Raw genomic sequence first — 16,126 nt, forward strand, 5'->3', positions numbered from 1 at the left:
ATGATTAATATATAGAAAAACACATTTATTTTTATAAAATATGTATAAAATCGGAGGCGGAGTCGGAGGACCAAGTCGGAGGCGGAGGCGGATTGTCGGAGGCGGAGTCGGAGCGGAGTCGGAGTCGGTTCTTCAATGACTCCGACTCCGACTCCGACTCCGACTCCGACTTCCAATAGGGAAAATACTCCGACTCCGACTCCGACTTGTCGGAGTCGGAGCGAACTCGGAGCGGAGCCAGAGCGGAGTCGGATTCGGATTGTCGGATTTTTTCTCAGCCCTACCTACTGTACTTCTCACATTCTCAGACCTATCCCCAACAACAGAAACATCTCATGACTGAGCATTCTCAGCCAAATAATTAAAATATTCAAAGGCTTCATCAGGTTCTTTACCAAAAAAGTCACCATTGCACTTGGTTTCAACAAACTGTTTCATTTTGGGGTGCAAGCCTTCATAAAAGAAACTAATGACTCTCCAATGTTCAAAGTCATGATGAGGACAAGCATTCAACAAGTCCTTAAACCTTTCCCAGCATTGATAAAAAGTTTCATTGTCTTTTTGCCCAAAATTCATAATTTGCCTTTTTAGGGCATTTGTTCAATGCATAGGGAAAAAAAATTTAGAAACTCTGTCTGCATCTCTTGCCAAGTTCCTAGGGTCCTAGGCCTTAAAGAATTCAGCCATGTTTTGGCTTTATCCATTAGGGAGAAAGGGAGCAGCTTCAACCTAATCACTTCCTCAGTACATGTCCTATCCATGAATGTAGAGCACACTTCTTCAAATTCTTTAATATGCAAGTAAGGATTCTCAGATTCCATCCCATGAAAATGAGGGATCAATGGGATCATTCCAGGTTTAACATTAAAGTTATTTGCATTTAAAGGTTGAATAATGCATGAAGGAGAGGGCTAGTTCTAACAGGCTACAAGTACTCACTTAATGTCCTATTTTGATTCAAGACTTCTCAATGCTCATTTTCCCCCTTGTTATTTAGATTCTCAGAAGATGACTCAAATCTGTGGATGAAATGACTCAGTCCTAACTAGCCGTGATGATTGATCTGTAGTCCAAACAGACATACATTCTAGATAGGAAAGGAAAATTTAAGAACAGATGTAAATCAAACTTTAAACAAAACATACAGACCCAAAATTATTTGGCAAAAAGGGTGAGAGTTGTTACCCATTCTATGAAGAGGTTCACAGATACAATCCTCTTTCTTCTCTTTTGTTTTTTTTTTTTGCAAGAAAAATTATGTTTTACTAGTAATCCTCAGCAACGGCGCCAAAAACTTGATACTCTCCAAATAGTGCTTTCAAGTATAAAAGAAGATTTAGGATATAGTGGGAGTGTCCAAGGTCATTTTCACAGGGATGACTATATCAACATAATTCAGCAAAGTTCCAACAAAATAAAATAAACTCAATCAAGAGGAGTTGGAGTATGGTGGAACAAATATCCTTTTCGAAGTTAATTTGTTCTTAATTTATGAAAGATCAAGGGTAACTTGAGAGCACTGAATTTATGCAAAATGTGGGATGATGTAATGGTTTGACAGATTAAGCAAGGGTTTGTAATTAACCTAAAGAAACATTAGTATAAAACCAGAATTGCAGTCTTAATGTTTAGAACGAGGTGAATAAGAATGCAAAATAACTTTCCAGATCTCATAAACTGAAACTGTATTTTATCAAAGAGTGTAAATACTAGGATTACAGGGTTAGGGTTTCCTCTTCCATCAGGTTATAATTGTTGAGTGCATCTGTTTATGGTAATTCAATCAAGAAATTAACACTTTAAAATAAAACACCCGTTATTACTCAGATTAAAAACACCGAAAGAAATGAAACCCTCACTATATTGTCATCCACATTCATCTAAAGACTCAAAGGTTGATGGATCCTTGATTATTTCAAGGTCCTGTTGTGCCAAGAGTCTACAACAGGTCAAGAACAAGAAATCCCTCTAACCCGATAGCAGATAAGGCATGAAAATACAGCAACAAGTTTAGGTTAAACGCAACAACAACAGATAACAATCTGCAATGGTGAAAGAAAACCCTTTCCTCTGCAACCCTAGATATAGAAATTAGCCACGAATCATCATGGGTTAGATGATTCGAAAACCCTAGTATCAAACAAAAAGAATTCCAACAATTGTTCTGAAAATATAAAAACAGAATAAAGATTGTAAAATGTGGTTCTGAACCCCCTTTCTCTGTTGCGTCGTCTCTCATTTTATCCCCCTTTCTCATCATCTCCATCCTTCTCTCTCTTCTAACCATTTCTCTTTGATTCCCATTTCTGCCCGCCCTCTGGAGGATGGGATCCTTCTCGATACTTCTTATTGTAGTGAGGAAAAGCCACAGCAGATTCCTTGGATGGCTTTTGAGCTCGGGGCTGGGCCGAAAGTTTGATGAGCCTCTTGGGCTTAACACATGGAACTGGGCCTTCTAACCTGTAGATAAAACATTTGGCCCATCAGTAGCTAGGTAAATAATGGATTTGTTCTTTTAAACTTGTAAAACCAAAAGTCAAAGCTTTTGTCTAAAAATCTCACTTTTAATCTCAGTTTTGGATCAATTCAGACTCAATTTACCTTTTATATGCAGATATTTTATTCAAAATATCTCGACACTCACACATATTAGCTAATGTTTAGCTATCATTGGACTTTGCCTAATCCATTGAGAGTGCTCCAAGCATAACTCAGTCATCATGTCTGGATAGGCTAAAAGGGCCCAGCCCAAAGCCCCATGGGCCATAGGAGGACCATCGGTCTGGCAAAGCAAAGATAACAGCTTGTGAGAGGCCCGTCCCACAAGTAAGAGGCTCGTTCGGCCAGCCCAAGAGTAATGAGACTTTGACAGAAGTGGCTAGGGGTGGTGTGCGCCGAGCTGTCAGCTGCCTTAAATCATCACTAGAACGTGGCTATCAAAAGGCGTGTAAGAGAAGCTATAGCCACCATCTCCTGGAAAAAGGAAGGTGGGTTCCACCGAGACAGGCTGAGGGGACACAAATGCCTCAAGTCCCTAGAAAATCGCTGCTAGGAAGCATGCGAGAGAGGTAACCATCATTTTGATTGCTAAGAAGCAATCGAAATGATGGTCGTGAAGCAGCAGTTGTGGGGATGCATCCCGAAAGAGCAATCATGGTTCACTCCACGAAGAGAGAGAGATGGGATTCGTCAGTCCTAACAAAGGGGATGTTGAGATGTGAGTCAGAGCTCAACGCCGCATTAATAATTTACTTCAGGGTACCACGACCCCTAACTGATTCACATGCTCGAAGCATGGGGCACGATGGAAGAACTTCTTGGGAATGGAAGCCAACGACACCCCAAACCTAGTTTAAAATTTCAACTCAAGGTATATTCAAACTTACAAAATTTGAGGGCAAAGAAAACTAACTTAGGAGACGTTTGGATTCGAAGATGATTTGAGATGAGCTGAGATGAGCTGAAATGGATTGTGAATAGTAATGAGATGAGTTGTGAATAGTAGTGAGATTTATGAGTTAAAGTTGCTGAATAGTAGTGAGATGAATTGAGATGAGCTGAGATGAGCTGAGATGAGCTGAGATGAGCTGAGATCACTTACGAATCCAAACGAGTCCTTAATCATCGGAGGATCCCCTGACCACCCCCGAACTCCTTTCTATATTTGTATGTTTGCAGGTCCCTTGATCCACCCCCAGATGTCCAATGAGATCTCCTAATATGTATGAAACACGTCCAAAAATGTCAATTCCCACCAAATGAGGTCACTCATTCTGGTTCCTTGTCTCTTTCTCACCACACCGACAAGTGTGCACACAACAATTGATACATGCGAGAGATTGGTAGTCTTTAGAGAGCAGGAATCCTTTGAAGAAATTAAGAAGGCAAGGACCTGAGAGGTTGAGACTGTGCAACAAGAAAGAAGTCCGCGTGTAGTTTTCTAAAGTCGGCTAAGCAGCGAGTTCAAGTCAGAGAGGTCGGGCTCACCTTAATATCAATGAACGAACTCTTTCATCTGGTACCAGACGATCATCTGTGTTTTTTACGTTTACATTTAACATATGGTTGCTACACCAAAAACAAAAGCAAAAGAAAAGACCGAAAAAAATTCACTTTTCATTAGACAGCAAGCTTGTTCCCGGCCCGATCCAGAACTTGGGAAACCGGACTCTAGTTCCGGGTTTTTTCGGGGCCAAAACCCAGGTTGCAAAGCCCTGGTACACCCGGGCCAAAACCCAGGTTGTAAATCTGGAACCTGATTTTTTGTTTCCCCACTTTGCACCATTTTTAGTCACTAACAAGTGCAAACTATTTATGTTCTGAATTGATCGACCGGAGGCATGCATGTGCAACTACTAATCTACGTTTTAATCCATTCCCATGCAAGACAACTTACATACAGATCGAGGACTCACTGTGCGATTAGCTGGTTGGTCGCCGCAATTTCAAATCCATATTGCAATGGCTTATACAAACATCACTTGCAGGCTTAGGTTTCTTTATGCTTTCTCTTCGTGAAAATATAAGTGTAAGACGAATAATTGACACATTTTGATGGTGCAATTAGGTAAAGAAAAATGCTACTTTGCCCACTCTATTTGTCCATCATTTTGACACCTGATTATGCCCAAACAATAACGCGGTAGTTGTAGCACAGTAATGGGGTGTCGATTCTACAGAGAGACAAATTAAAAGAATAACAGAATGAACAAATAAACTAAAGAAAAATATGAAATGATTAATGGAGAACAAAAAATAATTTTAAATACAAATTAAATTGAAGCAAAATTGATAGGAACCAAGGTGGGCCTACTCTTAAAGATCATTTGCAAGTTCCAGATGGGCCAATTACAAGATCAAGGGCCAAGAAGATCAAGGAAGCAATGCAAGGATTGGTGCAATCCACTTGGGATGAAGCCAGCAAGAGCCCAACACTGAAGATGGGTCTGAAAGAAGAAGAACCAGCTTTGATCCACTTTATTCAAGCTGTGGAAGACATGACTTAGAGATACGGCCTATTGTTATTGGAGGCTTCCAATTTGGTTAAATGATTTATTTTATTAGTTTAGAATAAGTGGGCTTGAAGATGCTTGGCTCACATGTCTTATTTCTTTTTGAACTATGTTTTTGGGAAGGCCTTGTATTTTGGCCAAGGGCTTATTTGGAAAGTTACATTTTAGGAACTAGGGTTTCATCAATTTATTGTAGGGGTTACTGTAGCCGCGCGTACTGTAGCCGGTACTGTTCATCAAGGGTAATTTTGGGTAAAATGGGCATTATTTTGGCTAGGGTTTTGATTAGGTTTGGCTTTAAAAACTCTTTGTAGCCTCATTTGAGAGTAGACAATATTGAATTTTATTTGTGAGTTGAGTTTTCTCCTCTTGTTCTTGATTGAACTCTTGAACTTATCAAAGGTAAATCACAACCTTTGTGGCGTTCCTCCTTTGTAATCTGGGTTCTTGAGACGGGTTCTTCAACGGGTCTAGATTTTAATATAATCTAGGTTCTTGAAACGGGTTCTCATCGGGTCTAGATTCTCCATCCTTGACTTGATTTTTGGCTTTCTTGGGGAGTTTTCAAATTGATTGTGGGTTCAAGGGAATTCATTCCCACGGGTTCATATCATTTGGTATTCAGAGCAAGGTTTCCAATCAGGTCTTATTCTATCTTTTATTTCTTGCATATTTAATCCTAGGGCGTCATTGTTCTAGGATTGATTACAAAAAAAAAAAAATAGTGGTGGTTAGCAGATTTCTTCACTATTGTTAGGGTTGCTGAAATTCATTGTTCTAGGGTTTGTGTTGGCTGAAATCTCTTGTTCTAGAGACTGCCGTATATCACTTGCCCAAGGGTTTTTGAGTTATTGTTAGGGTTTTTCTCAACTGCTTATTCTTGATTGTGATCAAATCAGTTGGTGAAAGGAAAAGAAAAGAAAAGAAAGGAAAAAAAAAAAATTCGAGATTTTTTTTTCTTGAGCCTTATCATCAAAGGGGGTGATTCTAGTTGGTATCTTGTCTTATTGTTACTGTTTCATTCGTATAATTTCTTTAATTCACATGCCATTTTTTTTTCATTCCTTCCGTGTTTCTCTTGTTCTTGTTTCTTGGACCTAATTACTAATTGGGATAAAACAAGGTTGCTTTGTCTTGATTGAGTCAATTAGCTCTTAAAGAACTTGAGTGGGAAAACTCTTGAGGTAAAAGGCAAAGAGAGTGTGAGACTATTATCGGAAAAAGTCAATTAAGAGTGAAACACGAGTGGAGTGTCATTATTCGAGTGTAAACACGTGAGGGAGTGTGTGAGGTTTACTTTTTTTTTTTGCCACTAACATTCTCTTGTGTAGCGCCTGATAATGTCTCATCGGAGTAGCGCATCACCAAGGGGGAGACCAGATAACACATCCTTTGTGTTGCAAGCCATGCAACAACAGTTTGAGCGGTTGAACTTGGTGTTGGGTGAAGTGAGGGATAGGATGGATCATCAAGAAGCAACGATTAGAAATCTACAAGGTAGGAGAGATAGGAGGCGACGTGAGCATAGAGTTGAAAATCAGTATGAGAATGAAGGAGATGGTGAGGAAGAGGAAGATTTAGCATCAGACGTTGGGTCGAGTAGAAATAGAGGAGTTAGGCATGAAAGAGGACTTGAGGGGAATCTAAGGGTCGGGATGGTGTAGATAGAGACCTTGGTAGCATCAAAATGAAAATACCATCTTTCCAAGGTAGAACTGACCCTGAGGTTTATCTAGAGTGGGAGAAAAAAATAGAGTTGGTGTTTGATTGCCATAATTACTCTGAGGAGAAGAAAGTGAAGTTGGCGGTAATTGAGTTCACTGATTATGCTATTATTTGGTGGGATCAATTAGTGACCAATAGGAGAAGGAATTATGAGAGGCCTATAGAGACATGGGAAGAGTTGAAAGCTCTCATGAGACGGAGATTTGTTCCTAGCCATTACTATAGAGACCTTTTCCAAAAATTACAAAATCTTACACAGGGGTTTAGGAGTGTGGAGGATTACCATAAGGAGATGGAGGTGGCGATGATTCGGGCTAATGTAGAGGAGGACCGAGAGGCCACCATGGCTAGATTTTTGAGTGGGTTGAATAGGGACATAGCCAATGTAATTGAATTGCAGCATTATGTGGAGATAGAGGACATGATGCACATGGCTATAAAGGTGGAGAGGCAATTAAAGAGAAAAGGGACAGCTAGGTACACTTCGGTTTCTAGCACTACTTGGAAATCAAAATGGGATAGGAATGATCCAGCTGAAGCAAAGAGAAAGACCGAACCACCTAAGGGAAAAGATGAGGGAACTAGCAACAAACCCAAGGTAGAATCTCAACCTTCACGGAATAGAGATATCAAATGTTTTAAGTGTTTGGGTTCAGGCCACATTGCTTCTCAATGTCCAAATAGGAGGGTGATGATTATGCATGACAATGGGGAGGTGATGACTGAGAGTGAGGATGATAATGATGAGGTGCCCGAGTTGGATGATGCTAGTGATGATGATGGAGTGATATACCCTGTGACAGGTGAGTCTCTTGTTGCCAGGCGTGCTCTTAATGCACACATTAAGGTGGATGATGCAGAGCAACAGAGAGAGAACATTTTCCATACTAGATGCCATGTCAATAATAAGGTATGTAGTATGATCATTGATGGAGGGAGTTGTACTAATGTGGCTAGCACTACTTTGGTTGAGAAATTGAATTTACCAACCTTAAAACACTCTAGACCATACAAATTGCAGTGGTTGAATGATTGTGGAGAGGTTAGGGTGGATAAACAAGTGTTAGTTACTTTTTCTATTGGGAAGTATCAAGATGAGGTGCTTTGTGATGTTGTGCCTATGCATGCGGGCCATATTTTGTTGGGGAGGCCGTGGCAGTATGATAGGAGAGTGACACATGATGGGTTCAAGAACATGTACAGCTTTGAAAAGGAGGGCAAAACAATTAAACTTGCTCCTTTAACTCCAAGCCAGGTCTATGAGGACCAACTGAAATTGAAAAGTGAGGTTGCTCAAAAAAGAAAGAGTGAAAATGAGAGTGATCAGAAGAGAAAGAGTGAAAATGAGAGTGATAAAAAAAGGAAGAGTGAAAAAGAGATTGAGCAAAAAAGAAAGAGTGAGAGTGAATATGAGCATAAAAGAAAGAGTGAAAAAGAAAGTAGAGAGGTGGCTGAGAGTAAAGAAAAAAGAGTGGAGCCACGAGAGAAAAAAGAAAGAGAGTCTTCTGAGAGAAAAGGAAAGGCAAAAGTGAGTTTCTATGCAAGAGAGAGTGAGGTTAAGAGGGCTTTCTTCGCAGATCGCCCTATGATTTTTCTTGTCTATAAAGAGTCTTATCTTACTCTTGATGAAACTAACCAGTCTCTTCCTAGTTTGGCTGTTTCTTTGTTGCAGGAGTTTGAGGATGTATTCCCGGAGGAGATGCCAAATGAGTTGCCACCCATTAGAGGCATTGAGCACCAGATTGATTTTGTGCCCGGGGCTGCTATTCCAAACCGACCAGCCTATAGGAGTAATCCAGAGGAGACAAAGGAGCTTCAGAGGCAAGTTGAAGATTTGATGAGCAAGGGGTACGTGAGGGAGAGCATGAGCCCTTGTGCAGTACCAGTGCTACTAGTGCCAAAGAAGGATGGGACGTGGAGGATGTGCATTGATTGCAGGGCGGTCAACAATATCACGGTAAAGTATCGCCATCCCATTCCTAGATTGGATGATATGCTTGATGAATTGCATGGCTCATGTATTTTCAGTAAAATTGATCTTAAAAGTGGGTACCATCAAATTAGAATGAAAGAGGGTGATGAATGGAAAACTGCTTTTAAGACTAAGTATGGGCTTTATGAATGGTTGGTTATGCCATTTGGACTTACAAATGCGCCCAGTACTTTCATGAGATTAATGAACCATGTCCTACGTGCATTCATAGGCAAGTTTGTGGTTGTGTACTTCGATGATATCTTAGTGTACAGTAAGAACTTAAATGAACATATTGAGCATTTGAGATATGTGTTTGATGTGTTGAGATGTGAAAAGTTGTATGCTAATTTCAAGAAATGTGCTTTTTGCATGGAAAAAGTTGTTTTTCTTGGTTACGTTGTTAGTACAAAGGGTATTGAGGTGGATGAAGAGAAAGTCAAGGCCATCAAGGAGTGGCCAACGCCAAAAAGCATCACTGAGGTAAGAAGTTTTCATGGGTTAGCTAGCTTTTATCGGCGTTTTGTTAAAGACTTCAGCACCATTGCTGCACCACTCACTGAGGTAATTAAAAAGAATGTTGGGTTTCATTGGGGGGCTAATCAAGAGAATGCTTTTGCCACTATTAAAGAAAGGTTGTGCTCTGCACCTGTGTTAGCATTACCTGATTTTAACAAAGCTTTTGAGATTGAATGTGATGCCTCAGGAATAGGGATTGGAGCCGTTTTGATGCAGGATAGGCGGCCCATAGCCTTCTTCAGTGAAAAGTTAAGTGGGGCATCCCTGAAGTACCCTACTTATGACAAAGAGCTTTATGCTCTTGTTCGTGCATTAGAGACTTGGCAGCACTACCTATGGCCAAGGGAATTTGTGATCCATACCGATCATGAATCATTGAAGTATCTCAAGGGTCAAGGTAAGTTGAATAAAAGGCATGCTAGATGGATGGAATACATTGAGACCTTTCCCTATGTCATCTGTTACAAGCAAGGTAAGGAGAACATTGTTGCTGATGCTCTATCCTGAAGGTATGTACTTCTTACTTCTATGAGTGCCAAAATGCTTGGGTTTGAATACGTAAAAGACATGTATGCCGATGATGCTGATTTTTCAAATGTGTATGTGGCATGTGATAAGGCGGCATTTGGTAAGTTTTACAAGCATGATGGTTATTTGTTTAAAGAAAGCAAACTTTGTCTGCCAAATTGCTCTATGCGTGAGTTATTGGTGCGTGAGGCACATGGTGGGGGATTAATAGGACACTTTGGTGTCAAGAAAACTTTAGACATTTTGCATGAACATTTCTTTTGGCCTAAGATGAAGATAGATGTTAACCGTATTTGTGGTAGGTGCATTACATGTAGAAAGGCCAAATCTAAGGTTTTGCCACATGGGTTGTATACACCCTTACCCGTTCCTAGTGAGCCATGGGTAGACATATCTATGGACTTTGTTTTGGGGCTGCCTAGGACCAAAAGGGGTAGAGATTCTATTTTTGTTGTTGTGGATAGATTCAGTAAGATGGCACATTTCATTCCATGCCATAAAACAGATGATGCAACAAACATAGCTGACTTGTTTTTCCGGGAGATAGTGCGACTCCATGGTGTACCTAGGAGTATTGTTTCTGATAGGGATGTTAAATTCCTCAGCTACTTTTGGAAGGTGTTGTGGGGGAAATTGGGTACTAAGCTCTTATTTTCCACTACTTGTCATCCACAGACTGATGGTCAGACTGAAGTAGTTAATAGGACTTTAACTCAGCTTTTACGCACTGTTGTTCATAAGAATTTAAAAACTTGGGAGGATTGTTTGCCATTTATAGAGTTTGCATATAATAGGACGATGCATACTACTACTTCATACTCTCCTTTTGAAATTGTTTATGGATTTAATCCACTTACTCCTTTGGATTTGATGCCTTTACCTGTTGATGACAGGAGTAGTTTGGATGGACAAAAGAAGGCGGAGTTGGTGAAGTCACTTCATGAGAGGGTACGGCTTCAAATTGCCCAAAAGAATGAAAGGGTTGCTTCCCAAGCCAATAAAGGACGAAGGCGTGTCATCTTTGAACCAGGAGATTGGGTTTGGGTTCACATGCGCAAAGAAAGATTCCCAGCCCATAGAAGGACTAAGTTGCATCCTCGAGGAGATGGACCTTTCCAAATTCTTGAGAAAATTAATGACAATGCATATAAAGTGGATCTTCCAGGTGAGTATAAAGTTTCTGCAACTTTCAATGTTTCTGATCTTTCTCCTTTTGATGTAGGTGAAGATTCGAGGTCGAATCCTTTTGAGGAGAGGGGAAATGATAGGAACCAAGGTGGGCCTACTCTTAAAGATCATTTGCAAGTTCCAGATGGGCCAATTACAAGATCAAGGGCCAAGAAGATCAAGGAAGCAATGCAAGGATTGGTGCAATCCACTTGGGATGAAGCCAGCAAGAGCCCAACACTGAAGATGGGTCTGAAAGAAGAAGAACCAGTTTTGATCCACTTTATTCAAGCTGTGGAAGACATGACTTAGAGATACGGCCTATTGTTATTGGAGGCTTCCAATTTGGTTAAATGATTTATTTTATTAGTTTAGAATAAGTGGGCTTGAAGATGCTTGGCTCACATGTCTTATTTCTTTTTAACTATGTTTTTGGGAAGGTCTTGTGTTTTGGCCAAGGGCTTATTTGAAAAGTTACATTTTAGGAACTAGGGTTTCATCAATTTATTGTAGGGGTTAATGTAGCCGCGCGTACTGTAGCCAGTACTGTTCATCAGGGGTAATTTTGGGTAAAATGGGCATTATTTTGGCTAGGGTTTTGATTAGGTTTGGTTTTAAAAACTCTTTGTAGCCTCATTTGAGAGTAGACAATATTGAATTTTATTTGTGAGTTGAGTTTTCTCCTCTTGTTCTTGATTGAATTCTTGAACTTATCAAAGGTAATCACAACCTTTGTGGCATTCCTCCCTTGTAATCTGGGTTCTTGAGACGGGTTCTTCAACGGGTCTAGATTTTAATATAATCTAGGTTCTTGAAACGGGTTCTCATCGGGTCTAAATTCTCCATCCTTGACTTGATTTTTGGCTTTGTTGGGGAGTTTTCAAATTGATTGTAGGTTCAAGGGAATTCATTCCCACGGGTTCATATAAAAAATGACTAACGAAAAAAATATTCAAATTTGACAAACAGTAAACCGTCAGGAATCCCTTTCACAAATTCGGTATTTTAATTATTCTTAATTCAATTGAGAATTCAATTCCCAAAATTTTCAATCGGAATGTATAGATTTATAAACCAGGATTAAACCAAATGTAACATTTTGAAAAATCATTCACCACTTTTTAAATACGTAAATTATTATCACTATTGAGAAAATCCAACGACAATATACTCAGGAAGCAATATTGCAGCAAAAAACTAAATCAATATAGATAAATAATTGATCTAAACATAATCAAAGAGCTAATCCATTCAATAAAAAAAAGCATGACTAAATCCATAAACAGAATAAATTCTATGATTATTCGGAGAAGAAAACATCAACAATGAATTGAGAATGATAAAACAAAAGAGTTTTAGTAAATGAAAATCAAATACATAAATTAAAAGTAAATAAAAATAATATCTAATGTGCAAGTTTATCCCTAACCCTACTTGAAAATTTAGTTACTCATAAATATAATGGACAACAAAAATCTTAAGAGAAAAATAAAGCAAATGGCGACCATAGCAATTAATTTCCTCTCTTCCTCATCCAACTCTCAATTTCGTGCTAATGATATGTTTATATAGGGTAGGAAAGAAAACCTAATATATTTTATATTTCTCGCATACAAAATCGCCTAAATTTTAGGACTCGTCTTGACAACCACATATGTACTTCAAAATTTTGAATTTAGAAATCCTTATTAGAGACAACTTTGTAGCCCTTTAAGATAGTTTTACAATGCATCAAAAATCGCATCAATCTGATATTTGAGCGAAAAATTATGATCAAAATACTAAACTATGTACAGGTTGTCTTTTAGCGAATTTCGGACTGACTATTTCTCTTAATTCGAATTACTCTAAAACTCCATCATTATCCTTATTTGAAGAGTCATACACTCTTTGAAAGTTCTTAACTTGTTCCAACGTCTTACCCACTTGAAAGCATTTTGAATTTGACTAGATTTGGACTTGTTTTTTTATAGACTCTGAAATTAAACATAAAAATCTGTTCAGGAGTATCCCAAAATAAATAGAAATTCAATTCAAGAATACACATTAATTCTGATGATTTCTATTCACATTTTAGTATTTTAGTCCAATAATAAGGTATTGAGAGAGCATTTTCGTATACTCATAAACACCTCATGTATTTTAATTTTTTTTTACTTAACAATTAAAGAAGTGACTATTAATATATTGATATTTTTTTCTATTTTTTTAAAATATTTTAAAATGATAAAAAAATATAAATAAAAAATAAATAAATTAGCGTGAGGTTGAGAGAGTAGCACCGCTCCTAGGTAAATTACTATGCCCTAAATTATGGTGACCTGGAACGTAAACAGCGTGGTGCAAAGTGAAAAAAAATAATAAATAAATAAAACTGAATTTCGGGTTTAAATTCACTCGAGTTCTGGCCTGAGTCTGATCCGAACTAACTGAGTTTGAAATCCGATTCCGGTCAGAATTTCCGAACCATAAACAATCTGTGGGCCACTCGAAGTGAGAAGTGACGTTAGTGGCCGATTATTAATTACCCTTCTGAAAAAGAAAAAGGAGTCTCCTCTTTCTCCGTGAAATACCATCTTGTGTGTCGTCGTCACACCCCAAAGTCCCCGCTGTTTTTAATCTTTGTGATCTGCATGAGTAGCAGTGGAACAAAACAGGACTTGGCCGGTCTGTTACCGTCTTGTTATGGCCCCTCTGATGTTATGTCATTGTCTTAATTTGCTTTTGTCCTTGTTAGGGTATAACGTTGTTGATGTCGATCACCTGAATTTTAAAGAGACATCATCTGTTGCCCATCAACCACACCAATAATTCTAAATTGTGTTTGATTTGCTAACGTGATTCAGAACCGCGTTCGGAAGACGCAGAATGTGGAGGGAAGGCGTGACTGTAATCATGGTGATAGCGGAGTGCTTGGACGTGGGCTTGAACACTGTTAACAAAGCTGCTGTGACGAGAGGGATGAGTGAATTCGTCTTTGTTACGTACTCCAATTCCCTCGCCTTTTTCTTCCTTCTCCCAACTTCCATCATATTTTACAGGTTATTCTTCTACTCTGCTCCAGCAATTAACCATGCTTGCTTTTGTAAAGCCTCTTTGTCTCTTGTATTTAATTCCCAACTACTAAATCTTAATCACTTACAGAAAAAGGTCTCTTCCTCCACTCACATGGAGCATACTTGGTGGAATGTTTGTTGTTTCCATGATTAGGTACCGCTCCAGTTAAATATGTCATGGTATCGGCATAGATATGACTTTGTGAGTCTAATTACCCAGATATTTGCGTATTTGTTTGTTAACTAAATCTTATCTCTTTCCCATATACGCAGTTATAGTGTACAGATACTTAAAGCTTTGGGGATAGGTTACAGCTCTCCTACTATGGCCTCAGTAGCGTCTGATCTAATACCAGCCTTTACTTTTTTCCTGGCCATCATCTCCGGGTGAGCTTTTTAATAAAGTCCCTTGTCTTCAGTGCTTTGCAATTTGTTTTGTTTCTATTTCCTTTCATTCTTCTATTTAAAAATGGCTATTGGCCGGTAAGCTGTACTTGAAAAAAAAATGGGCTTTTTTAGGTTTGAGAAACTGGACTTGAGAGTTAAAAGCAGCCGCGCCAAGTGCATTGGCACCATTGCTTTAATCGCAGGGGCTTTGACCGTCACTCTATACAAAGGCCTACCAATTACGGTTGCCTCATTACCCAAGAGAGTGGAGGTCGGGCGACATTTTTCAACGATGCAATCAAACTGGCTCCTTGGGGGCTTTCTCCTGGCGTCTGGAAGCTTTTTACTTGCACTTGGGTTCAATATACAGGTAATAATAATACATGGGAAATTCTTAATTCCAGCTATTCATTCATTGACTTTTAATAGCATCATCTATCTCCGAATATGTTTGTTTTGTTGTTTTTGGCTGCAAGACAAGGATTATTAGGGAGTACCCTGCAGAGCTGATTGTGGCACTCATTCGCTGTATCTTTGTGGCCATCGTATCAGCCATCATCTCATTAATTGCAGAGAAAGACCCAAATGCTTGGAAATTGAGCCTCAATATGGAGTTGATCGCTATAGGATACTCGGTATGCAAACCCATTTGAACGCAAAAATCTCTCTTCGTTCCCTTCTAAGTTAAAATTATTTAATATGGTAGCTAATTAATTACCACACGACTCAATCTCCAGGCACTGTTTTCATTTACAATCCGAGCAAGTGTTTATCTATGGGCATGTCGTGAGAAAGGGCCTGTGTATGTAGCCATGTTTAAGCCCCTTGGTATATTCATTGCGGTTGTCATGGGGGTTACTATTCTTGGGGATACTCTTTATCTTGGAAGGTATATGCTAGCTCCTCTGTATCTCAATGATATGGCCAGATTCTCTCATTTTACTTAATTGTCAGCATATATGAAGTCAAATGCTCTTTTGGTATCTTGCTATTGTCATCACGATGCAGTAGTATTCATGCATTACAGATTCTCTCATTTTCTTCTTTCTCTCAATAAAAGGAATTAACACTTATGGTGGCCAACTACTTGATGCTCTGCAGTGTGATTGGAGCGGCAATAATAGTTCCTGGGTTTTATGCTGTGATATGGGGGCAAGCTCATCAAGAGATTCAACCGGTTGATGAAGATCATCCAAATTGTAGCCTTGAGTCATCCTTTCCTAGAGTTCCTCTTTTGCAGAATAAAAGCACTGAAATATAGATTTCTTTCAAAAATATGATCGAAGCTAGCTCATTTAAAGCCTTCCGTACTTGTTGCTGAAAATTTAAATTGATTGGCCGTAAGCATGTGTTATGTGCAAGAACAACTAAAATTATTAAATGTGAATATTTTATGTAACTAAGTTAGCATACCTCGAGAGATTATACAAAATAAAACCTCTAAAAATTGTATATTAGCATTTTATTTTTCAGATCAGCTTGCAGTACTCCTTTGATTCTATGTTAGCAATGAGTATCCATTCAACTTTGTTCATACCCAAAATCTTAAACCGATAGGAAGAAGAAAATTTAATTATTTATATTATATTCTTAATATTCTTTCTCACATGATGGCCATATTCTCTCTAAGTGGGTCCGATACATAAATATTTAATTAAATTAAATAAAGTTAAGATGAGATAGATTTAATTATTTATATTATATTCTTAAAAAATTTAAGTGAAGAGGGATCGCAAACTATTCATACAGTGTGTCAAACA

The 16,126-nt window shown here is 38.7% G+C and overlaps 1 protein-coding gene and 1 non-coding gene across 3 annotated transcripts; both read left to right on the top strand.

Annotated features, from left to right (window-relative positions):
* Positions 1-487: 487 nt before the first annotated feature.
* On the top strand, positions 488-596 carry LOC118344387. The gene has a single exon (XR_004798160.1). It is a non-coding gene; the product is annotated as a small nucleolar RNA R71 (small nucleolar RNA).
* Positions 597-13,493: 12,897 nt separating this feature from the next.
* On the top strand, positions 13,494-15,826 carry LOC108983343 (WAT1-related protein At3g28050-like). 2 transcript variants are annotated; one of them, XM_018954933.2, is made up of 8 exons: positions 13,494-13,590; positions 13,770-13,964; positions 14,068-14,133; positions 14,253-14,366; positions 14,499-14,736; positions 14,843-15,001; positions 15,104-15,255; positions 15,468-15,826. In XM_018954933.2, exons 2-8 carry the CDS (start codon positions 13,792-13,794, stop codon positions 15,625-15,627), a joined length of 1,062 nt encoding a protein of 353 aa, XP_018810478.2. In that variant the 5' UTR covers positions 13,494-13,590; positions 13,770-13,791; the 3' UTR covers positions 15,628-15,826. The 2 variants fall into 2 exon arrangements, with proteins under 2 accessions (XP_018810478.2, XP_018810477.2); XM_018954932.2 differs by having other exon boundaries at positions 13,495-13,661.
* Positions 15,827-16,126: the final 300 nt, after the last annotated feature.

The sequence above is a fragment of the Juglans regia genome, chromosome 13 (assembly GCF_001411555.2).
Source record: "Juglans regia cultivar Chandler chromosome 13, Walnut 2.0, whole genome shotgun sequence".
NCBI classification, from domain to species: domain Eukaryota; kingdom Viridiplantae; phylum Streptophyta; class Magnoliopsida; order Fagales; family Juglandaceae; genus Juglans; species Juglans regia.